This window comes from Sesamum indicum, linkage group LG12 (assembly GCF_000512975.1).
Source record: "Sesamum indicum cultivar Zhongzhi No. 13 linkage group LG12, S_indicum_v1.0, whole genome shotgun sequence".
NCBI lineage: Eukaryota > Viridiplantae > Streptophyta > Magnoliopsida > Lamiales > Pedaliaceae > Sesamum > Sesamum indicum.
In genome coordinates, this window is record NC_026156.1 from 4,993,474 (window position 1) to 5,017,833 (window position 24,360).

Genomic DNA, 24,360 nt, shown 5'->3' on the forward strand with positions numbered 1-24,360 from the left:
ACAGGGAAACTTGCTAACAGATTCATTCTCATATATTAAGGAAAAGCTTTCAAGCAGTACCATTTGCAAAATATTGCTAACTATATACAAGTCAGGAGCAGTAGCTATGAGATAGGGGCGGGGATAAGCAGTCTTGCGGCTACACTCCTAACTGCTTTCTAACACAAGCTTTTCTTCTCGCCTTTCTAAGATTAATACTGGACGGTTTTTCATATGGGGCTAGCTCTTGAAACCTGCATTCACATAAAGAAAATGTGCATTAAGGATAGATAACTCAAGGCTCTCTCAAGTATGACCCTCCCACTTGTCATTGTTTCGGAGTAGGTATGACACTAAATAATCACAAGTAATAAAGTCAGATGAGAATATCAGAAAATCAATTTCATCGAAAACAGGCATTAGAACCTGGTTCTGCACACTTGTTGCAGCAGTCCATCGCTGTCCATGGGTTGCTGCTGAACGATCGCTTATAAAGGCCAATGTTGTTCTCGATTGTTCTTGCTTTTTAATCACGAGTGGCGGTGGCAACTCTCTCATCACAAATAGAATAAGGGCTGAGGGCACCGATGAACCTGGAATAATTAGTGGAAAGACGGTGACTGAGAAATTTGAGGTGTCTGAGAGTAGGATATAAGAGAAATTAGGTATTTTCCATGATAATTGAAGTGAATGTAACTAATATTAAAATAGTAAATAAAGATGTTTAAGCACATAAATAACACAACAGTTAGAAGGCCCCAGTACACTACTAAATTATAGAACAAAAGTTTTGAAGAAAATACCTAGGAAATAGTACACAACCAGTAGAAGGGAGGTATAGACACCACTTATCTCTGGTTCATGCCAGTGATAAAACAGCTGCGACATGGACATTCTTAGCCTTAATAGAATTTATATTGTAAAAGGAAATTGATGAAACGATGTAACAGAAAGCAATAACTTACGGGTATATTTGTGCCTATTGCAACTGAAGCACTCGATGCAAAACTTAAAACGGAGACAATGGCCAAACCAGCAACCTGCGATACAGCGGAAGATGACAAAGATTTATTTATAGGGAAAAAGCAACACGTATGGATAAACTGGTTCTATACTAGGAGAATAGTTCTCATAAAGAATGAACTACCTTCCGCATTTCTGATGAAGCCCGATCGGATCTCACTTTTCTCATTTTCAGGAACAATATTAATCCTGAATACCAAATATGATAAATGAAAACAAATCAGATATGCATGAGTAGAAGAGAGATGTGATTTGTGGTGAAAGAGCTCAAAAGTGGCCCTCCTCAAAACCATACGAGTCTTGCCGCAAAACACTTTATCATTGGCAATTTGAAGTGTCTTCTTCTCGACGAAGAACAGACTGGAACTCTATATGAATTTATGCTATTTTCCTTAGTGCTAAACCAAGGGGATAATAATTAGACGTTTGTACTATAGGTGCTCACCATAGCATGCCAAGGCTCCTCCCAGCAAAAGCACGATCACGGCAACAAGATCTACATATACCTACATTTTGGTAAAAAATTGCCAACATGTTGAAGGGTCGTCACCAGAGAGGATAAGAATTTTCACCAAAGCCAAATTGATGCTGATGCATCCATTAGAGCCACAGTTAAGGAGCAAGATAACAGAATGTGCATGCAGTGTAATATAATAATGTAAAGCAAAGAGCCATAAATACTTGCCTCAGCAACAATTGCAGGGTTGATAGGACTCTTTCTCATCCCAACCCACATCAACACAGAACATGCTACCGTTATTGCAAAAACTATCACAGTAACCTGGTGAAATTTTGAAATCGGATGAGATAAAAGGTGGATTATAAAAAATTCCAAAGAACTAAAAGTTGCTTCAGTACCAGAATCACAATTTTTTGACGGCTTCCTATAGGAAACGACCTAAAGCTGCAACATCTACGGCGATCATTGACATTAGAATCATTTGGATTCAGCTTCTCCAACAGCGCTACCTGGTAGCTACATCCTTCATCTTCATCATCGTCATTTGACTCATGGCAAAGGTCAACCCTGCAAACCATCAATTCAGAATGAGAATTATCTTCACTTAATGATACAAAACAAGTAGAAACGTAAGTATTAATTTGTTAAGATAAGGTAGAAAAGTTACCAAAACGACAACAGTAGAAGAAATGCTGCAACAAACAGAATTTTGGGGAAGGCTGCAAATGATAATATATGGTAAACATCGGTTAATACTGTGATCATGGAAACTGAAAAAATCATATAAATCACACAACAGACAGGTAATTTCCTACCCATGACCATGAAACCGCAGGAATGAGACCAACAAGTCCAACCTTTGCAAGCAGCAACAAGATTCAACACAAAGTAAAGGAAATAACCTGCATTGAAAATTACCATGAGTTATTGAAGACTATAGTAAAAAGCTTAATCAATATTGGTAAGCATTCCCACAAAGCAGCTTCAGACAGAGGTAAATGATCGTACAGAGATTCTTTGTCATGAAGACCATGATTAATACAATACAGAGTAACATAAAATGTAGCTATCATCGGCTGCTCAAGCCAGCAGTACAATTGCTCAGATTGAGCAACATTCTCCATATGGACTTTTCTTCTGTCTGCAATGGTCCTAGATTGTCAAAGAAGCACACACCAGGGATACCAAGAATCAAGGAAATCATGTTAGGAGATACAAGTGCTGACATATACAAGTGCTCGTGCTCAGATATACAAGTATTAACTGAGCTCAGAAATCTGCATTTCATTCAGAAAAAATAAAATTATTGTATTAAAAATGCTAAATTCATACTTCATAGAAAAAGGGGCAAACATCGACTTAATTCTAAACAAGATATACCTGAGAAGGAGGACCAAACATTGGCCACAAAACATATATAAGGCATCCAGAAATATTAAGGTAACTGCCATGTTCAAACTGTAACAGTTGCCAGAAAGTATAAAGAAAAGAAATTCCTACAAATGCAGCATGCTGCCATGTATATCACATTCAGAATTGCATCAACTGAAAGACCTTCTAAAATGCAGTAATCTTAAAGCAGTAGAGCTCACCCAAATTAGATGATCCAATCAACAGATGGAAGACCTGAAGTAGGAGAACCATTTTTACCGGTCAAGAATTCAATAAATTAAAAATATACCATGCAAAATTTTACCAGTTTCTAATATCTGCACCACAAAAACAAGCTACATCTAAACAATAAATTATGTGGAGCACACAAAATTAAATGGTTTCAGGGAATGCCATGGGACGATCCACTCTAGAATTATGATACGAACTTAAATTGTTAATATGGTAGCAGATTGAAGAGCAGCATCGGAGAGTGATATCATTCCATAACTGATATAGAATCCTTACAAAATTGTCAGTGCGAATCAAAATCATTTTAGAAAAAAATCAAGAACAGTGAATATCTGAGACCACCTAACCAATAGGAAATACACTAAGGTAAACACAAACCATGACGAAGATTACTGATCCAGCTTAATCCATCTTATCCAACAGTTAAGAAAAATCACATAAAAACTAGTCTCCATTTTATAGCATGACTCAAGGCCCAATAGTTGCACACAGCCAAAAGAATAAGTAACCAGACCAACTGGCGTCATAGAAGCTTACCTTTTGACGAGTCCATCCAAGCTGTGTATTCCTTGAATGAATTCTCATCAACTGGTATAACAAAGGATGGGAAATCCAGTGAGTAAAAAGCAAGCATTAAAGCTACTACTTAAGAGTTAACAAATGCTTAATAAAGAAAGCAATACCTAGTAAGAAACCCACATTACAGAAAGGTTTCAGCATTATCTATAAAATGATAAAAGTAGAACATAGCTTTTTCTAGAAATTTACATCTAAAATCAATTGAAAACACAACTTGATCAAACACATGAGCAAGACTAAAAATATTAAGCAACTGATTCAAACTATAGCAGGAAAACATCATTGAAGCTTTTCCTGATGAAAAACAAAAATATTTGTTAAGAAATCGATTTAGCAACTTCAGATAGCAGCTGGTAAAAGGTTTTTTTGGTTTTACTTGAATTAAGTCCCGAGTAAGTAGCATCATGCTAACTTTCTCAGTTGACCATTTTGGTAAAATACGATATTTCAAGATTTCTATTTTACTTGGATTAAGTTGCAAGAAAAGTGGGAGTATCATGCTAAAATTGCTCGATTGGACATGTTGATGAAATAGACGATATTTTCAGGATTTTTATTTACTTGAATTAACTAACAAGTAAAGCAGGTGACATCATGCTAAACTTTCGTCAGTTAACATTTTAATAGAACAGACACTGCTTCTCAAGAGTTTTTTTTTTTTTTTTTTATTTATTGGTTGCAAGTAAAGCGGGCAGCATCAAGCTAAACTTTCTTGGTTATCATTTTGAAAAATAGAAAATGTTTTCAATAAAGAAATCTCCCATTGCAACCAAAACCTTCACGTGAAAGAAAGAAAAATCTAGCTAAATATGAGAAACAAACTTATACTAATAGCACGTAACTGGCAAGCATATCTACCACACTATGGGAATCATTTAAAACATCTAGAAAAACTTATGCATCTGGTCATAACATAAATAATCAATCCAAAGTATGGAGCGATTGTGAATCATGTGAACCAACTAACCATCCTTAGAATACGTAATAAAGGCAGCACCGAAGGAAGTGCCACACAGAAAACGCGTTTAACAGCTGTATCAGTACTCATCACCAGGCACTACATACCGAGACTGGCCATTATGGCGTGATTGCACATCCATTGCCTCGCAACTAACATTTAACAACAGCTATGGCAGCATTCCCCGAGGTATTTTGGCAGCTACTGCCGCGCGTGAAAATACCTGAGGTATTTTGACAGCTATTACTATATTCCTTCAGCTATTATGCCAGCTACCACGTTATCAACGCCACCGAAAAATACAAGCTTTACAGGGAATCTTCACCGCTAAAAAACTTTACAGATAACAATGAGTTCAAAAACCCAACCATGAATCTATGATCAATGGGTGACCTCCATTATTACAATCCTTCACTCCTTGACAGAATTGCAAGAACATCAAGCTCCCAAAGTATGGAAAAGTTATAAAGATTAATGATTAAACAGATTTCGATTCACTATCGAAATTGAAGGAAATCCTCTTTATATTTAAATGTAAGAGATTCACATTACCAACTAACAACCTTGATCTGTTGCTGCAAAACAATATGTCTTCATACAATAAAAAGTGATTACAATTGTTAAATAGACCTCAGTCACACTCATAATATGATTGTGATTTGCTCAATATTTTTGAGCAATTTGTCATTTACTATCAACTAAAGACATAATCCTCAAATCCTAGATTCAAGAAAATACTCAAATAGTCTCTCTTCCCCAACTGAACCAAAACCAAAACTAGGAAAATTGAAAAAGCCAACCACGAAAACCAGAACCCCAGAAATTAGTTCAAGTGTGATTCTCACTCCATGAAACTCTTCCAAAATAAAGAGAGCATCAAGAAACACAAGAAACCCGACTTCACAATGAAAAAGAATCAATGCATCCACAAACCTACCTACACGCAGCAATAAGAAATAAGAAAGAGAAACAAATAACTACCTGATAGAAAGCAAGAAACGCAATCAGACCATCAACAAAAGCAAGACCCACATTCACTCCGACCACGGCCTCCGGATAGCACCTCCTCCCCTCCCTCAATTCCAACATTTTATTTTCTCTTAATATTCCCTCTTCCTTTCAAACCATACAACACAAACACACACAAACTAATCCTCGGTGTGTGTTCGTAGCGTATAAACACACTGAAGAAACAGGCCAATGTAAGAGGCAAGATTTTGTTAGAGTGATTCTGCGGGCGGGGAACAAGTGCGGACAGAGAGTGCTGTGTGTGTATCCTGGTGAAGAAGTAAGCGAGGAAAGGAAGAATGGTGGTGGGCAAGTATCGGAGAGGATATCTTTTCTGGGTTTAGAATTGTTCCATTAGTATCTTTGTCTACAGATCTGCTTGTTGTGGGATTCCCCCACCCCACTCCTCTCCACCCCTGCCCCCTTTATACTCTCTCTCTCTCTAAAATGGGTTCTTTCTGTATATATATATATTGTGTTTTGGTAGTATAGTAATAGTAGATGGGTGGCAGCAGGTTTAGTAATAAATCCATATATATTTTCTTAAGTATTTAGACTTGACCAAATAGAAAGAGTCGTCGTTTGGGAAGAGGCGCATGGACATCTAGTCCTATGATTTCAGACACGCGCCGGTTGTTTGTTTTCTTTTTTTTTTTTTTTTTGGAAAAAAAGAAAATATATTTTCTGATATTTGATTTTGAGAGTGTTTGTCCCAGTTTTAGAAAAATACTTTTTAATTTTTAATTTTAAAAAAAAGTTATACTTTTAAGATATTCACGACGACCATTTTTACTTTTGAAATTATTAAAAAAAATACTTTTTAAATTAAGAAATAAAAATATTCTTAAATAGTACTGCTACCTATTTTGATTTTTTTATAAATAAATTCAATTTTCTTTTAGCGTTTGAAAATTGAATGTATTACTATCTCTCCATCTATAAATAGAAAATGTTGGACTTTAAACTCAACCCAACACCTATTGGATTGGGGTAGCCCCATGGGCCATATTATAGCCCACATATATAATTTATCATTACCTCCGAAATAATGATTTATTTACATAAATCACCTATGTCTTTAACATAATTACATTAATCGCTCGTAACAGCAAAAATATAGAAATATTTGTATAATAATATTAATGTATCGAGGGGTGCATGTTTAATTGGTTCGAACAGTTGTACATCATTTTTTTATTACGTTCAGTTTCCAAGCCCGTAATATAACATTAATATATATTCCCATCAAAAGAAAATTTACCATTGCTTATTTTAATTACTATGGATTAAAAATCATGATAAATAATTATTAGTAATCATGATTAAATAGAATCAATACAAAAACTCAGCTTATTCGTTACAGCAAATATTTTAACTACACTTAAAAAATCACTACAAATGCAAATATTGTGTGGTCGTGGTCAATGATTATTTTCAACGACTACTTCTTTTTAATTAGAATAATTAATTATAATTAAATATTATATTTGTTCTAGTTTTCGAAACCATACTTGCTTATCAGGTTTCATTGTAACCAAGCTATCTATGTTATAACACTGGGTCGCATCATTCCAAGAAAAATAGCAGAATTAGTTCAAAGAAATGTAGTTAAACATGATTAATTAAATCCCGTGAATAGTAATAAAAATGGGAAAATTAAGATTAAATAAAATTGGAGGTTTGTGGTATGTAGAAAATCGATATAATTAAGTTTATTTCCTGTTATTAATTAGTTAAAACTCGGAAAAGGAAAGCTACTAGTTGGATGTGTATAGTGGGGAAAATTTAGGGAGGTAGTAGGGGTACAATCAATACGATATGGTAATAAAAAATACACTTTCCTTAATTTCTTAAAAACTCCTGCACCCTCCTCCTATTTATAAATATGCAACTATATATGTATATCCACTCCCAGATAAACAAATAGCTAGATTTTCTTCTTTTCTTTTTCCTCTGGATCGGCCATGGATGACGATGCAGCAATCAAGAAAACGTTGGGCCGGAGGAAGATCGAAATCAAGAAAATCGAGAAGAAAACGAGTTTGCAAGTGACATTCACGAAACGTCGAATGGGTTTGTTCAGAAAAGCCAGTGAACTCAGCGTTCTATGTGGTGCGGAGATTGCGATCCTCGTGAAGTCACCGGCGGAAAGGATTTTCGCGTTTGGCCATCCGTCTGTCGAAACTCTGATCGACCGTTTCCAAAGAGGGATAGCTCTTTCACCCGAGACGGGTACGAGTTCAAACGGGCAGACTGTCGGTGGTGAAGACGGTATTAGAAGTAAGTATGAGGAGAGCGTGAGAAGACTGGAGATGGAAAGGAGGGTGTTGAAGGAAAAGGAGAGTAGCGGTGGAGAGGGGAGGGAATTCTGGTTCGACGAACCCCTTGAGGGTATGGAACTGCATGAACTGGAGGAGTACGTGGAAGCATTGGAAGAGCTGAGGGATAACGTTCTTCGTAGAGTGGAGGAGATTGAGAAACGGAGACCCAGTGCTTTGGCTACTACTGCGTCATCATCAAATCAGTTGGCTAATTCCCTAAATCAAGATGATGATCAAGGTTTTGGTTTTGGTTTTGACTTTCCTGCAGCAGGATTGCCGATTGAGTTCAACGATCAAGATTTTCACGTGAGTATTTTAGGGTTTTGGGGTGTAGGGTTAGGGTTTAATTTTCTTGCAAGACCCCAGTTAAATTCGGCTGAAATTTCAGTGTCTGGAAATACTGTTGTTTGAGTTTTTATCGGATTATGTATGCGTGTGTGTGTGTTGTTTTATATGTAGTTTAATTAGGTTGTGGTATTAATTTTGCAGGGAGGAATTAGAAGTTCAGTTGATGAGGGCTTGAAAGTGGAGAGTGCTGATGATGATCATCCATTGATATTGGACAGTACTGCTTCAGGTTACTATATATAGTGCAGGAATTAGTTGAGGTCCTTAGTAGGATAAATGTGTGAACATTATGCACAACCTTAGTTTTTGTGAACTTGAATGTCTGATTATATATAAAAAAACATAAATTAATCTAAATTCTATAGAAAAACGTAGTTTTATTATTTTTTTCCATTATGATTTTAAATAAAAGTATAAATACTCACTTGCAACGTAACAGATTGAATTAATAAACAATAAAATACATAATAAACAAGAATTAGGTACTATTAAAATAGAAAAATATATATTGACATACATAAAACTCATCAAAATCATAACCTTTTATCAAGTGAAAAGTCGCACTTCCGGACGTACGACGACCGGTTGCAACCCCGACCATGATTAACAAACAAGATCAATAATGAATTACACAAATTATATATATTAATTAATATACAAGATGATATGATAGTTGGCTTAAGAATATTTTATAGCAAGTGCGGGATTTATATATATCTATACTATTATAAAGAGAAGGAGACTTACCACTTATGCAAAAAATTATGTTTCACTAAAATACCCTTCAAGTTAATTTAATTTTACCTACTCTCTTTAGCAATAATACACCAAAATATTATTTATACTATATAAAAAGAAAAGGCAGTTTTATCTTATAAACGGTGGTTATGATACCGCAACATCAATTATATTGCTATGCCAATAATACCCCTTAGTTGATTTTCTTTTTTTCTCTTTTTTGTTTTTTGAAATACGATGTGTTAGTTTATATATAATTTTTTTTATTCATAATATATTTTAAAATATAAAATATTATTTATTATATATACGCAAAAACGACAATATTTAAAGAAAAGGTAAAGATTGGATCTTAAGACAAGGAGCTGTAGGTAAGAATAGAATATTGTAATTAAATAAATTCATATATATATATATATATATATTCCAGCCAAGATTTTCGTTAAAAGCCAAAGATGAAGTTGGCAATGATCGATGGTGTCTGTCACACTCACACACATTATATATAAGCAAAAACGACAATATTTAAAGAAAAGGTAAAGATTGGATCTTAAGACAAGGAGCTGTAGGTAAGAATAGAATATTGTAATTAAATAAATTCATATATATATATATATATATATATTCCAGCCAAGATTTTCGTTAAAAGCCAAAGATGAAGTTGGCAATGATCGATGGTGTCTGTCACACTCACACACATTATATATAATAGGTAGACCAAACACAGACATTTGAGAGTTTTATTAGGACAGATGGGGAGTTAGGGAAGTTTTATTGAATGGAGAAACTCAGAACTGTACAGGCTGGTCGACCATGCAGCACTTTCAGCAATTTCTTCCAATTGTTACCATAAAGTTTGACACCAAGGCAATATATATACCACTAAAATTATTTGGTTGATCCAAACGAGGATGAGCTTTAATTAATTAGGTTGTCCGGAATTCTGGTAATTGGTCCATGCCTGTAATATAATTTGATATATTCATCAAGAATCTTAAATATTAACTCTTTAATATTATAACTATCTTATTTAATATAAGATTATCTAAATTAAACAGGTCAAAGTAAGCAAGTCTTGTCCCACGAAACAATATATATTGGACACTCGAGTAATATTCTCAATAATTAGCTACATATATAGTAACGTCATCTCTTGTAATATTTGGATACATTATCGAAACATTGTCTTAGCCCCTACCAAATATACCTTTGAAAATATTAACAAGTGGTATCTTTCATCTATTTCATTTTTTATTACTAAAATGAATTTTATGTCGTTGATATTCATATATCGATAGTGCACATAAATTAATCGTATGATCATCTATATTAATATATAAAAAAAATATTCCGCTCTCACAAACGGTGATCAATGACATCTATGCATATATGTCATTTTTGGAGTGAAGCTTGAGAACATAGCTAGGGAAAAACCCAAGAAAGATAGGTTTGGTCATTGGTGGAATAATGTAGTGGGTTCAAAAGCAATGAGAATTCCAACTCTTTCCTATCATACATTTGTTCCTTTTGTGCTCTTTCTCTTTTACCACCAAAAAAGCTTCAATCCCAAATGAATATTTGGAAATGCTTTCTGTAGTAAAGAGATTCTGTCCACCTGCCTTCACACTTCAACTCAACCTCTGCGTCATGATTGAGAGACTGCCTTCCAAAACTCCAAATTAATGACCACATTTAATTATATATGACTATTTTTATTCGTCCACCGCAAAATTAATATTTCAAATATTTACTTCAAGATATTGTGATGTGTAGATTCGTTATTTGCTTTATGTCTGTCTTATTTATTAAACAAAAAAGACAAATATGAAAAAGATACTATTCCATTTAATTTTTAATTGAAAATTTGAATATATCTTTAAATTCAATGAATTTTGTTTGGATTTATCGCGATTGAAATATTATCATTCAATTCCCATCTTGTTAGAATATCATCCCCTGATTTTTTTTTTCAAATTATTTAAATTTTCTAAAAATGCGTCAAGTTTTCGATGTACCTGTTGATCATGAAGCTGCAGCAATTACAGTATACTCTGGAGTGGAAGTAGTGAAAACACCCTGGAAATAGTAGTATAAGTTTTTATTTTTATTTTTCTACTTTTCCTTTTTGCTTCCAACGGGCGCACGACATCCAACCCCCCTTCACCCACGAAAACGCGGAACCGTTACACTCACGCCCCTCTTCTTGGGGGCCCAGAGGAACCAACTTTTCTGTATTTCCCGAATTACCCTCAGAGGTACCTGTTAATTCCGAGCTTCTATTAATTCCAAGGAAACCTTCCGAAAGCACAGAACCCCCAACCAAACTGCTCGAACCAACCAACCAACCCCCCTTCCCCACCAAAACAACACGCACACAATTCCGTCGGATACTTGCACATTTTAGGAGAAAAGAGAATCATGGAGAAGAAGCCTCCGACTTCGAATTCCACTTCGAGTTCGAGTTTCTCCTTCTTCTTCAAGAGGCTAAACAAGATGGGGAGCGGCGGCGGTGCATGGCGGTGGAAGTTGAAGACTTCCGCCGGGTTGCGGTGGAAGAGGCGGTTCAACTTGCACCTTTGGTTTGTTGATGGTTTCCTCTTCAAGATTGTTTCTGTTCTCGAGGGCGTTGTGTTGGTCTCCACGCTCTGTGTCTTCTTTCTCTGTTGCGGATGCCACTTCTGATTTTTCACGCTGCTGATCAATCAATATTCAAATCCCCAATTCTCATTTTTCGAGTCCGGAATCTCGGCACATGGAGATTAGTTTCCATTGTTGCGGTCCCGCTCCTTTCCACTTGGGGTATGGATGCCAGTGCTTGTTAACTGCGGGAATTCGAGTGATATGCTGCTGTTTTTTCATAAATTAGTTTAAATCCCATCTTCACTACTAATGTTGATTATTTCTACTGTAGAGTTTCGTATGTGTTTCTCTTTCTTCTTTTCCTTTTTCCTCCTCCTCTTCTTCTTCAACATGTAATACTGTATTAACTACTAATTTATCTATTAAAAGTTGTGGAAATTTTGCTATTGTAATTTTCCTATTTTTCCGATAAATTCTTCTAATATAACATTTCCAGTGTGAATCTCTTGATTATGAATTGTGGATTCGTGGACGGCACAAATGCAAATTATAAGGCGTTCAATTTGAGGAAACTATCAACACAAAAAATTGAATCTGTGCTTATCAGGTGAGAGGTTTTTCTCTGTTTTAGTATATTAACAACTGAGAACTCTACCGATTGGTTAAGAATTGAATAAAACTTGAGTTTGGAGAAACTAACTAGGTTGGGGGGCGCTCAAATTTTTTCCTATGTATTGTTATGATCATAGAAGTGATACAACACTACACTGTCTTATTCAAGTAGTGAAAATTAAGGTAGTATTAAACTATATAATTATCTTTATGTTTGTTTAACCTTTTCATGTGTGGGTTAATTTGATCTTTACCTGTTTATATTAACATATTAAAATATGATATTCGGACATAGGAGAAATAAAGGCAAAGAGAAAGGAGAGAGGTGAGTAAGAAAGAGAGATTAATATTTTGATGCGAATAGAATCCAATCAAATATTTCATGATTAATTTGTGTGCGTTGCGAGTGAAATTTGGCGTTCAACGGTCGAATGTTACTCGACTAAATTAATCGAGTGACGTAGGGTAGGGGACTGTGAAGAACAGGTTACAGGGTAATACAGTGAGCCTTATTTGTACGCAAAAATTGCAAATGACAGCTAGCTGCAACAACTTGTACCAACCGTTGCTTCTAATTCCTGTATTAGATTTAATGCCCTACTAACCAAGAACAACCAAATAATCTAGAAGACCAATACACACAAGGAATTGACTAAACCTGATGGGGAATTACCCTTATTTCAGGTCAAATTGACAAAAAGGTCCCTCTCTTAAGGGTAAAATGGACAAAATACAGCAGAACCCGCATATCAGCTAGCGGGTCGGGTCGTTGGAGCTTCGACTCGTAGCTCCAAACCGTAAACCGACACGAAACGATAAGATAGATTGCCACCGTACGATAAAAAAGTAAAGAATATCCAGATTGTGCGACACTTGGCCCTATCAACAGTGTATATTTGGGCCCTATAAATACCCAAATATAAATCATTTGAGGTAACATGCATTTATTACTTTCGACCGTACACCTTTTAATTGTATTTTTCTATTTTGACCTGAATTAACTTGAGCATCGGAGGGTCTTAGTCGGAGACGAACTCCACGACCACGACGTAAGTATTTTAATCCTCATGACCCATTAGGGATTTGGGGATATCACGTTGCTGATTTGGATTGCCTGAAAGGGGTTCCATATTTCGAGTCGAATCAAAACCCTTGACGTAAACTACTCCCCCATCTCTTAAAATTTGGTTTAATTATACGTAAATTCTTGTAATTTTAAAAATTACGTTTAGTACATTTGAGGTTTTCTTTCATTTAACAAATAAGTCCATCTGTTAGTAAAAAATTATCAAATTTGCTGACATTAATAAAAAATTGATGAAAACTGATAGTTACCATCGATTAATTTGTTACTAACTTATTGCAGGTCAAATAAATTTTTTTATTAAATCATCCTTATAATGGTGAAGATATAACTCTTCACATACGTTAATGCGTGAAACAGTGAGGGCAATTTGATCATAAAAATCAATAATAAGTCAATCAAAGGTAAATATATATTTTTTTCTAAATTTTTTTAATATCAATAAATTTGGTGAAATTTGATTAACGGATGAACTTATTTTGTTAGACGAAAATAAACTTTTGAGATACTAGATGTAATTTTTCAAACTACAAAAGAATTTCATACCTCTTCACATATGTTAATGCGTGAAACACGTGTGAGTGCAATTTGATCATAAAAATAGTTATTTTGATATGCAGTAATCAGAGATAAATATATATATTTTTTTAATTTTTTTAATATTAACAAATTTGGTGAAGTTTGATTTACGGATGAACTTCTTTTGTTAGACAAAAATAAAAAATTTTGAGATATTAAATGTAATTTTTTTAACTATAAAACAATTTCGTATAATTATAGCAAATTTATAAAAAAAAGTGTAATTATCCCTAAAAATAATTTTCACCGTGCACTGAAAGCATGGATTGGCGGCGATGTGGGGGGATAAAAGCTATATTGCCATTGCGCCATCATTTGCTCGTTGCCGTTGGCACATTCTTGAAAAATGATTTTTGGTTTTTATTTCTCAAAGTTCGGGAAATGGGCTGGACAGAGAGAATTGGGAATCCGAACCGTAAATGGGTTTAATTAGGGCAATCTCCAATCCGTGTTTAAATCTCCCACTCGAACTTCGAATGGCGGGCCTTCAGATCAATAGTTCAAATTTTGTGAGTTTCAATTGGAGGAAAAAGGTTTGAAGATTTTGACGTTTTGTTGTGTTTTATGGTGCCTAGAATCTCTTTTCGACGGGGAGGTACTCATAGCCAATCGTGGCAGATTTTCTCCTGATTTCAATACCCGAAACTTGCAGGCTCTATGAAATCAAGTTGTCGTGCCGGAGACCAAATTTTCCGGTGGTTTTTACTTCTCTTTAACACCATCTTTCGGTGGAACTTCGTTAGAAAAGCATCGCAGGTATTGGATTCTTGTTCTTTTCTTTCTCCCTTTTTTCTTTATATATCTATGTAAGTCTTTCATACGTCGCCAGGCATCGTATGTGGCTTTGTTGAATCTGTTTCAACTTATCTGCTTAATAATCGATGCTTTAAACTAAAGAAACTAACTGGACGCGTTCCTTCCAATTTTAAAGAGGCATGAATGCATTGATCTTGAGGGGACAATGGATCGTGAACTGAAGCTGTTCACTGAAATGCCTCAACGACGAAGAGTACATTTCTATCTAGTGAGTACCATATGGCATTGGTGGTAATCATCTTTCATAAGCCATTTTGGTCTGGTTGCTCGCAAAATTCTTCATGGATCTGTCTCCAACCTCAAAGCTACATTACTACAGTGTTGGTAATTTTAGACTTCAGCTTTATAGTCATTCCTCGGCCCTGCCTTTCTGCTTGTGTTGCTATTGCAGGACATATTTCTTCTGTATCAATGAATTATACTGAAGATGTCGATCTCTTTATCCTTATACAATATCTTCATGCAGATCCCACCCTGGAGAGTCAAGAATCTGGATCATTGAAAATTGCAGGTTCTTTCTTAATCATGTCGCTAATTGGCAGTTTCCTTCAATTGCATGATTAGATGTAGGTCTCTTGAAGGTCAGTCAAACACACAATTTCTTTTTCTTCTTGTCTTCCTTTCCTTTATCCTAATCTTATCATAGGCTAAGCAGTCCACAGGCTAGCAATCATAGTGCCACCATCATAAACCACCAGAACCATGTGCACCATTTACATACGCCAAACTTCATCCCGTTCCTTGTTGGCTTGCTGTGCCACCACCACCACTGCCACTAGTGATTCCATGACACTCCCTTCCCTGAGAACACCTATATGCGCTCAAGGAACAAGAGAGCAGCATGTACCCCGAAATATTGCAGAAATGATTTATCTTTTGTTGCCCAAGCCCCACCACTAGTGAACCCGAAAGATGCCTTCCCTGAGATGGCCTCTAGGCGCACATGGAATGAGAAGCACAACATCTACACTAAATAGAGCAGAAACAATTTATTTGTCGTTGCTGGAGCCCGACCACCTTGATCTTTCAAGCATATCCGCGCTCGGTCCCACCCACAAGTCTTATCTCAATTCCAATTTCCATAACCCCAAAATCCAATTTTCACTTTCAAAGCAAATGAAATCAACTCTTCTAAATCCACCCCACACATCCAATTTCATTCCAAACTCTATATTATTCATTATCCAAATCTCACTTTGACCAACACACACCTGCGGTAGAAATCTTTTGAAGGTGCAGACCACCTAATTAATTAAATCCAATGTGAATATGAGATTTTGATTTTGAGTCTAGATTGATCAACAAGTTATAGGTATGTAGTTTTATGTAATTTATCTCATTAGGTCTTCGTGCATGATATTATCTGGCTGTCACATGATCTGATATATTTAGATGATAATTTGATACCGAGAAAAAGCTCGAAGACCTGACTTATTTCCATGTGTTTGCATATTTGACCACATGAATTTAGAACTCAGACCATTAATGTAAACCCAGTGCATATTTAGTCGAGAGAATGATTTACTAATTGTTAAAGTTGCTTAAATGATTTTTCATCACGTATCATTGTTTGCCAAATGTCCATATGTTGTTGGATGTTCATTGATGGTTATGCCAAGTGGGAACGCCTCTTGGTATGACCACCGACCTGAAATTCTCAGAACGTATTTATGATTACAAAGCCCCTGAATTGATTGTTACCGGATTTTCCAAACATTTCAATGTATTATGGTAATCCAATGAGGATTTGTTGTAGCAATTGTCGCCTTCTATTCAATGCACCAAAAGGCCTTATATAATTGAGTGTTCAGAGTCTTTTTTTTTCATATCACCCAATAACCTCTCAATTGCCCTCGGTATCTCCGGCTATCTTTTCTGGTACTTCTGTCAGTCATATAAACGCCCTTAGTCACATGGCTCCTCCGGGAGCAAGGAAGAAGTCACAGGGGCGGCGAAAGATTGAAATGAAGTTGATAGCAGATGAAAATGCTAGGACCGTCACTTTTTCTAAGCGACGGGCCGGGCTTTTCAAGAAAGCGACTGAGCTTTCTATCCTGTGTGGGGCTCAAGTCGCCCTTATCATTTTTTCTCTTGGTGGCAGAGCCTACTCGTTTGGCCATCCTAATGTGGAATCTGTTGTGGGTCGTTTTTTTAACAGAAATCCGATGCCAAATCTCCAGGACTCTGTGCACATGAGGTTTCATGCGGCTATGCTGCAGCAGCTGAAAGAGCAATGTGATCAAAAGAATGAAGAAGTGGAGGCTAAAAAGAGACGAGGAAAAGAAATTGAAACTGCTTTGGAAAACTCGCCTTGCCAGATTTCAGATGAGCGCTTAAGTGTGCTCGATATCAATCAACTCAAGCAGTTAAAAGAAATGATGGAGAAGCTTAGAGAAAATGTGCGTCGCCAGGCCAATGCACCAACAGTGGACTCTGTTGAGCCACCTCCAAACCCAACTAATGTTGCTGAGCCTCCAATTCAAAAGGACGTTGATCTGGGAAATGTTGAGAGAGATGAACGTGAAGCTTCACCAATCCCACCTGATTGGTTGAAATTGTGATTTGTATTATCTATCTATGTTTCAAGAGTTCAGAGTGCTCTTTGACTATGATTTTATATGAAAGTGAAATAATAAGGGTTGCTTTTATGAGGGTCTTCAGTAGATTGTGTTTCTTCATTGCATTTTGCATCCTCAAATTTACATTTATTCCCAATTCTGCAGGTGACTCTTCGCCATTTGGTCCGTTTGCCTATGGTGGTAACTCTTTAATGCCACGCTCCATTACTACTAGAAGGGGCTTGACTAAGCCCTATAAAAGAAACATATCCTATGTTCTTAGATTTCTTTAGATATTTTTTTATTGTGTACAGTCCTCTTCTATTAGATTGCATTTGAATTCTAAGTATTTGGAATTATAGATTTTAAAATTTTAATAACAAATCTTTTGAATTTATTTTGATAATTTTAAATTTAAAGAATTTTAACAATCATTTGATTTTAATTTTTAAATTATATTTGAAATTATGAATTTTAAATTTTTTATAACAAATCTTCTGAATTTGTCTTGATAATTTTAAATTTAAGGATTTTAACCATCATCCGATTTAATTTTTAAATTATATATGAAATTACAAATTTCAAATTCAGTCATTTGAAATTATTTTTCAAATTCAAATACACCCTTAATTAAATACGAAACTATAGTATTTTAAAAATAGTGTTTTGTTAATATCTCGTATGAATTGCAGTACGAAGTGACGTCCAAAAATATTGTAAAAGATATATAGACTCGTAAATATGGTTTGGATTTATGTTAATTTTATAGGTGTAGCAGTTACTTTCGTGTTAAATTATTGAAAAGGGGAAAAGAGAAGTTGTAGTCAATTTTTTCTTAGTAGTTTGCCAATCTACTTACATTGTTTAATACTTCAAATATTAATATTATTAATTGAAATGTTGACATTTAAAACTGATAAGTCCCTGTTTTAGTGGGCTGGGCCAAGTCCAACAATAGCATTCGAAATGAACAATAAGTCTAATAATGGCCCAATATGAATAAAATGTTGTCATGGGAATTAAAATCCATCAAATCAATGCTGGCGACGGGGAACTTTTTTGATGTCTCTGGCTATCTGCTCGCTGAAATCTTGTCTGGGGCAAAACTGCTACTGTATATGAACTCGATTTGCCCTCCACTTCTCGGATTTTGTAGGTGCAGATTCGAAATGTGTGCTGTTGATGTTTGAATGGGGTACTGTCGAAGGCGATTCGTGCAAATATTCCAACGTATGATTGGTTTATTGGGATATTGGAGGTTGAAGGGAGAATGTTCGGCGTATCGCCTCAACGATAAAATGGAAAAATGTCTTGTACTTGGCTGGTTTTCCGGTGGAGAGTTATACGACGTGGGTTTTAGTCGTCTTATTTGGGGTGCTGCTTTCTTCACAAACTTTTTTTTATGGATATCTCTCTGATTCTGTTGATGCATTTCTAAATTATGGTAATTCCTAGGTCTAATGTTATCCATCAGAAAACAATTTTCACGTATATCATCAATATTCAGTAATCTGCAAACATTAAGAAATTTGGTTCAGAAATATGGGTTTGTGATAGTGTAAAATCAATTTACCCAATCTAATTATAGAAATATTCTTTTAAGAAAACCCTGACAGAAAAAGACCATCAAAGAATTCCCTTGTATTTAGTATAATGAACGGTTCTGATATAATAAAAATGAATAGCTAAATTTGAACTTATATTTGAATTGAAGATCCAGATTTAACAAAAAAATCATCGGTATAGATTTTATTTGATTAAAATGAAGGGTTCAGATTTAGTAACGTATGTTTGACATATACATAAAAATGTTTATACATATTATTATTTATTATATATTAATAAATATATTTAAATGTATGCATAATTTTTTTTTCCTTATTTAATTGTATTCTACCCGTTTGTGATATTAGTATTTGTTTCAGTTATAGTCCGTGTTGTTCCAAGGAGAAATGTCCTGCAGGTACTGCAAATCCGAGGTGTATCATCCCCCCCTTTTTTTCCCTTAACGGTTTTGAATGATTGGCTGTAATATAAACCTGTGATCTTGCAAGAATGCTCAATCCCAGAGCTGATTAAGGCCTATTCCATTGAATCCAACCCGATATATAATGTTATGCTACTAAGTCCATCCACATGCTTTAATGGGACAATATATTAGTGCATTTCAAGGCAAGCTTGAGGATGTTGATTTGGAAAATGCATAACCAATCTACTTTTACTGTTTTGAGGAAGAGCAGTAAGCCTGATGTTCTGGGATGATTATTCTTCAATTGTCATGATCCCACCTCCTGAAACTATGCAGTGACTCAAATCCGTCACTCTCAGACACTGACGGTCTCATTATGACTTCCTCGCCAAAGTCCCCTGAGTTTGCAGACCTTATTGATCCATCCTTATCCGTCTTAATGTATTGCTGCACTATGAGCACTGAAAATGAAGACTCAAATTCTGATGTCACCAAAAGGTCGCCGATCGGCCCTAGCTCCGGGCAGTCACACCAGTCGGCTAGCCCTGATGTCAGTGGTGAAACCATGCCTCTTCCTCTCCCTACCAGGTAAAGATCATGCCTGTTTTCATCCATTAATTTTATGGCTTTAATTGCTTCTTCCTCATCATTCAGCACCAATTCACAGTAGGTTATTGATTTATCCTTCATGGTTGCAGTCTTGAAATTGCCCAGGTAATCATCATCCAGCAGCTTCTCGCTTTCATGGTCAATTGGGAGACTTAAATGGTCCTTATCAATTGATTCCACAAGATCCAGTTTCTCTGCATCTGTGCTTGGGATGAATCTCACCACTGTTAGCCTGACATCTGGATTATCAGCCATCCTCCATGCATAAGCCAACGCCTCCCGATCATCTGGGCCGCCAAAGAACAAGACAGCAACGTTGGATGCATGATCATGTGATTCGGCTAACCCTCTGTCAATTAGTATTCCCACAGAGCAAGGTGCATTTGCAAGTACGCCTTCATTGACGCTCCGGATGGAGGGATTAATATCTTCCATTTCGCCGTCTAGGGTTTGCTGCTTATGGAATGGAATGATTATTAGAGCTGGCCGCCTGTCCTTGGCAAAGGTGCATATGTCCTCGTCCATGGTGGTGTAGGCGCACCGAGCGGTGACTGCCTGTGTCTGGACGCCTTCAGACCTGAGCTCGTAGTTATCGAAAGCGGCGGTGATCTGATCTGCTTGGGCCTCTATGTGGCTGGGGTTCCTGGGGCCTGCAGAATGCGAGTCATGTACCACCATCATGGTGGAGGCACGCCCCACAAGCTCAACTAGCTGGAGGGCAACGACACTTATCGGGGATTTCGTGCTGGCATTGGAAGTCCTTAGGAGGTTGATGATGGTGGGAACATTCCGTATGTTGTAGATGCATGCGAGGATCCGAAGCTCTTCGTCTGATTTGGCTTTCTGTAGTGTCCGGCGCTTGTAGGGTACAGTACTCTGCACGGGCCGGAACCAGATTGCTGCTGGCGTGACAATCATGGTCATCAGCAGAACTGCGACCATCATCATTGAGTAAGTCTCTGTGCTCAGGGCCTGTCAAGAAATTAAGTTAATGCTTTAGTCAAGAAACCTCTAAATGTGCTCTTGTCACCGAAATTCTGAATGAAACTATATATTTGTATAAATGTTTGTGTTCCTATGATCCTATCTTAATTTTTTGTTACCCCTTGTATTTGGCCAGCTTCAAGAATGACCAACACCAGGATGCCCTTGGCATTGCTCAACAATCCGACTGCCATTGCCTCATTGACTGGAAGGTCAGAGAACATGGTAAGGATAAGAGAGCTAAGTGCCTTCACGGTGCAGGTTAAAACTATAACAATCCCCACAACAAACCAAGATGAGGTGTCGGAGATGACATCAATGTTAGTTCTCAGCCCACACACCACAAAGTAGACCGGCACGAGGATTCCCATCACAAAATCGTCCAGCTTTTCCACGATTGTAGCTTCAAGCACTTCATTAGGTATCACGAGTCCAAAAATGAATGCTCCGATCATTGGATGCGTCCCACATGTATCTGTGATGACTCCACAGAGGGCCACCCCTGTGAGAATCGAGCATATATAGAACTCACTGTATCCTTGCCCCTCTGGTGTTTTCTGGATGATCCAACTGAGGACAGGCCGGATATAGAAGACACAGAGCAGAAGAAAGGCAACAGTACTGATAAGTGACCATGGACTGTTTGATGGAGAGCTCGTCACTGCAAATGCAACTGCTAAGAAAACCCAGGAGCACATATCACTAATGAGGGCGGAGGCTAATGCTGTCTTTCCAATCTCAGTGTGGAGGATTTGGTGCGTTTCAAGAACTTTTGATAGGACAGAGAAGCCAGTGACAGTAAGCGCAGCGCCCCAGAAAAGGAAACCGAACTTTTGGGATTTATCATTTGTGAAAATGAAGAACACAGCTGAGCCGAAAAGGAAAGGAATGATTGTTCCGGCAATGGCAACTTTGAGAGACTTTGATCCAGTCCGCGTAATTGCTCTTACATCCATCTTCAATCCCGCTAGGAAGGCGTAATATCCGATGAACAAATGTGCCATTGGCTCCAAAACTCTGAAAGAGTAATTTGGGAACATCATCCTTCTGTATACTTTTATTCTCCCAAATGCAGAAGGTCCCAGCAGTATCCCGCCCTGCGTGCATCCACATGCACCATGCTCAATATACATATTTCTATAACACATTAATATTAATAAATTGGTATACCATTACTTAATTTCTTTAATATTTATTTCTTATAGGATACATTTAGAAAATTTCTTTAATATTTATTTCTTATAGGATACATTTAGAATTCAATAAATTTAGGATTGGAAAAAAGACTAAAGTACTTATATACATCTTATTTTATTTACATCCAATATAAAAGAAAAAGAATAAAGACTAAAAGTGTACAAATAATAATTCACGTGGGATTGATAACTATTATATCTCTGCCTTTTTTTATTATTTTCAGCAAATAAATAATTTTCTAATTAAAAAAAAAATGATCTAATAATTTTACCTAAAAGAGCAGTCGAAAAGATATCTACAATTTCACAATTTATACTTTATTAAGTACAACAATAATTATGTTGAATTTTCATACTAAATTGATAACTTAGATGTTATTCCCACGATAAATTATTATTATATAACAAAATAGCAGTTTTTTAAATTCAAAGTTTTAAATATTTTATATGTAATACCTATTTATAATACTTAACCACATTGATGATGTTTTGCGACCAGAAATGTGAATAAAAACAATATTATTTTATCAGTATTTTTCAAAACTTAGAAACACAATTCTTTTATTTTTTATTTTTTAAATTATATCGATCTTATCAATTTAAATGGTACAGTAAATTGCAACAAATGCTATTCATCTTCAATTAGATATGTTAATCTCATAACTTACATATGAAAAAATTCTTATCCGAATTAAGTTTGGTTGAACCAAACTAATCACATAGAAATAAAAATCGTGCACTTTAGAAGTAATAAAAAAGTAAGATTATAAAATAATGAAGTAAATATATGAATGACAAATTATTCTGCAAACCAACTTGAAATTGAACAAAAATCGTGTATTTTACTAGTAAAAGAAGATCCTCAAACGCTTGCTTGCACAACACAATAATATTTCTATTCAAATTTGAAAGCCATTAAGCATTTCTAATTTAATTCCGACAAAATATTTCTTACGTCCTGATGAAGACCTTGGGAGAGGGGTTGTGGAGAAGAAAAACAAAGACAAAAATCGCAATACAAGAAATACACATCACATGCATCTCATTCCAAGACGTGAAGGACGTTAAATAAGACTCACGAGAATTTCGGCAACAAAGGGTGGCTGGTGGAAGGGTTTTAGTGCATAAACAAGAAGGTGGATGATGACCATGGAAAATGTAAGCTGGATGAGGAAGAGAGAAATGAGGGGAGTCAATGGGTCGGGTCCTTCCCAAAGGCCATTAAACCTGTAAATTGTCTCGGCATAGCAGAGAATGGTTTTGTTCAGCCTGTCTATATCCGTCGGCATTGGTTGTGCTGCCATGGCTGCCACCTCATGTGCTGCCTCGGCCTTCTCTTCTTCCTCAACCGGCCAGGGTTTGAACCACCCTGCCTGGCCTCTTGGAATGAAACTATGTATAGGGAAAATTAAAAAGATGAAGGCTAATGATAGTGAAGGATGAAAGGTGGAAATAGGGAGACAAGAAGCTTTTTCTCTCACCTCCACTTGATGGTCGACCGTGTTATGCGGGAGGTAAATGTTGTGGCTAAACATCATTACAAATGGGATAGTTCAACAACAACATTGTGTACATGCTTATCATAAAATGAAATCAGTAGCTAGTAAACAAGCAAGATTTCAGATAATTACTACAATAAAAAAGGTATAATATAATTGAATAAGCTGTAAACTTATTTCTCTTGCTCTATGAAAAAAAGCGGTATTTTATCAAGTAACGTTTGGTGCATTACTTTCTTGTGTAATAAAAGTTGCTACGAACATGGAACAGTCAGTAAACTGATCTTGCCATAAATAGCAGGTGGTGATGAGCCTATACTATACTGAATGAGCAACCAGTAATTTTTAGGAAGATTCGGAGTGTTGAAAAAAGTACAATTTCACTACAAAATATCGCAAAGTCAGAGAGAAAAGCTCTTACCTATTCACAGAGAGTGAGAGAACTCGCAATATGGCATCAAGAAGAATATCCCATACGTTACTCTGTTTGAAAGACTCAACCAAAAAGTGAACGGATTGAGAGAAGGGCAATGGAAGTTTGTGAAACTCAAGAAACCATATCAAGAAGAGGAGGTCCTATATTTCAAAAAATTCTGAAATTTTCAAAAATATTATCTGACCGGATCTTGCCTTAAAGTTCCATATATGACTGCTGGCGATTCATCATTCCATTGTCCTAAATTTTCATGTCTGGAATTTGCTGGTGCTGTAAGGGGTAAGTGCCTTTCTGTATAGTTTCTGGATGGTAGCAGACAGAGACAAACATTTGTCCAGTCTTTATTGTCCTGCTATTTCAGGTTCAAAATATCCTGGTGATTTATTTACATACCTTTTTTG

At 36.1% G+C, this 24,360-nt stretch overlaps 4 protein-coding genes and 1 long non-coding RNA gene across 13 annotated transcripts; 3 read left to right on the forward strand and 2 right to left on the reverse strand.

Moving 5' to 3' along the window:
- Positions 11–6,089, reverse strand: LOC105175689 (tobamovirus multiplication protein 1). Of its 3 annotated transcripts, XM_020698395.1 has the most exons (14): positions 5,604–6,088; positions 4,730–4,845; positions 3,623–3,673; positions 3,055–3,088; positions 2,278–2,364; positions 2,130–2,181; positions 1,861–2,029; positions 1,688–1,783; positions 1,448–1,508; positions 1,127–1,191; positions 945–1,019; positions 783–858; positions 406–572; positions 11–233 (listed from the first exon to the last, which is right to left on the reverse strand). In XM_020698395.1, exons 3-14 carry the CDS (start codon positions 3,668–3,670, stop codon positions 210–212), a joined length of 954 nt encoding a protein of 317 aa, XP_020554054.1. In that variant the 5' UTR covers positions 3,671–3,673; positions 4,730–4,845; positions 5,604–6,088; the 3' UTR covers positions 11–209. The 3 variants fall into 3 exon arrangements, with proteins under 3 accessions (XP_020554054.1, XP_011096528.1, XP_011096530.1); XM_011098226.2 differs by lacking the exon at positions 4,730–4,845 and having other exon boundaries at positions 5,604–6,089; XM_011098228.2 differs by lacking the exons at positions 4,730–4,845; positions 5,604–6,088 and adding an exon at positions 4,507–4,525.
- Positions 7,523–8,664, forward strand: LOC105175724 (agamous-like MADS-box protein AGL23). Its single transcript, XM_011098272.2, has 2 exons — positions 7,523–8,257; positions 8,441–8,664. The coding sequence occupies exons 1-2, from the start codon at positions 7,595–7,597 to the stop codon at positions 8,540–8,542; spliced, it is 765 nt and encodes a 254-aa protein (XP_011096574.1). The 5' UTR covers positions 7,523–7,594; the 3' UTR covers positions 8,543–8,664.
- On the forward strand, positions 14,152–17,386 carry LOC105175690. Of its 6 annotated transcripts, XM_011098229.2 has the most exons (5): positions 14,164–14,425; positions 14,545–14,648; positions 14,824–14,896; positions 15,174–15,219; positions 16,867–17,386. In XM_011098229.2, the coding sequence occupies exons 2-5, from the start codon at positions 14,550–14,552 to the stop codon at positions 17,267–17,269; spliced, it is 621 nt and encodes a 206-aa protein (XP_011096531.1). In that variant the 5' UTR covers positions 14,164–14,425; positions 14,545–14,549; the 3' UTR covers positions 17,270–17,386. The 6 variants fall into 6 exon arrangements, 2 of the variants coding, with proteins under 2 accessions (XP_011096531.1, XP_011096533.1); XR_002288106.1 differs by having other exon boundaries at positions 14,152–14,648; positions 14,824–15,032; positions 15,175–15,219; positions 16,889–17,023; XR_002288107.1 differs by having other exon boundaries at positions 14,152–14,648; positions 14,824–14,916; positions 15,175–15,219; positions 16,889–17,023.
- Positions 18,288–20,074, forward strand: LOC110013019. The gene is made up of 3 exons (XR_002288179.1): positions 18,288–18,640; positions 19,572–19,823; positions 19,934–20,074. It is a non-coding gene; the product is annotated as an uncharacterized LOC110013019 (long non-coding RNA).
- On the reverse strand, positions 19,321–24,322 carry LOC105175691 (cation/H(+) antiporter 15). Of its 2 annotated transcripts, XM_011098233.2 has the most exons (5): positions 23,945–24,322; positions 23,506–23,551; positions 23,104–23,416; positions 20,948–21,925; positions 19,321–20,816 (listed from the first exon to the last, which is right to left on the reverse strand). In XM_011098233.2, the coding sequence occupies exons 3-5, from the start codon at positions 23,326–23,328 to the stop codon at positions 19,536–19,538; spliced, it is 2,484 nt and encodes an 827-aa protein (XP_011096535.1). In that variant the 5' UTR covers positions 23,329–23,416; positions 23,506–23,551; positions 23,945–24,322; the 3' UTR covers positions 19,321–19,535. The 2 variants fall into 2 exon arrangements, with proteins under 2 accessions (XP_011096535.1, XP_020554109.1); XM_020698450.1 differs by having other exon boundaries at positions 23,506–24,322.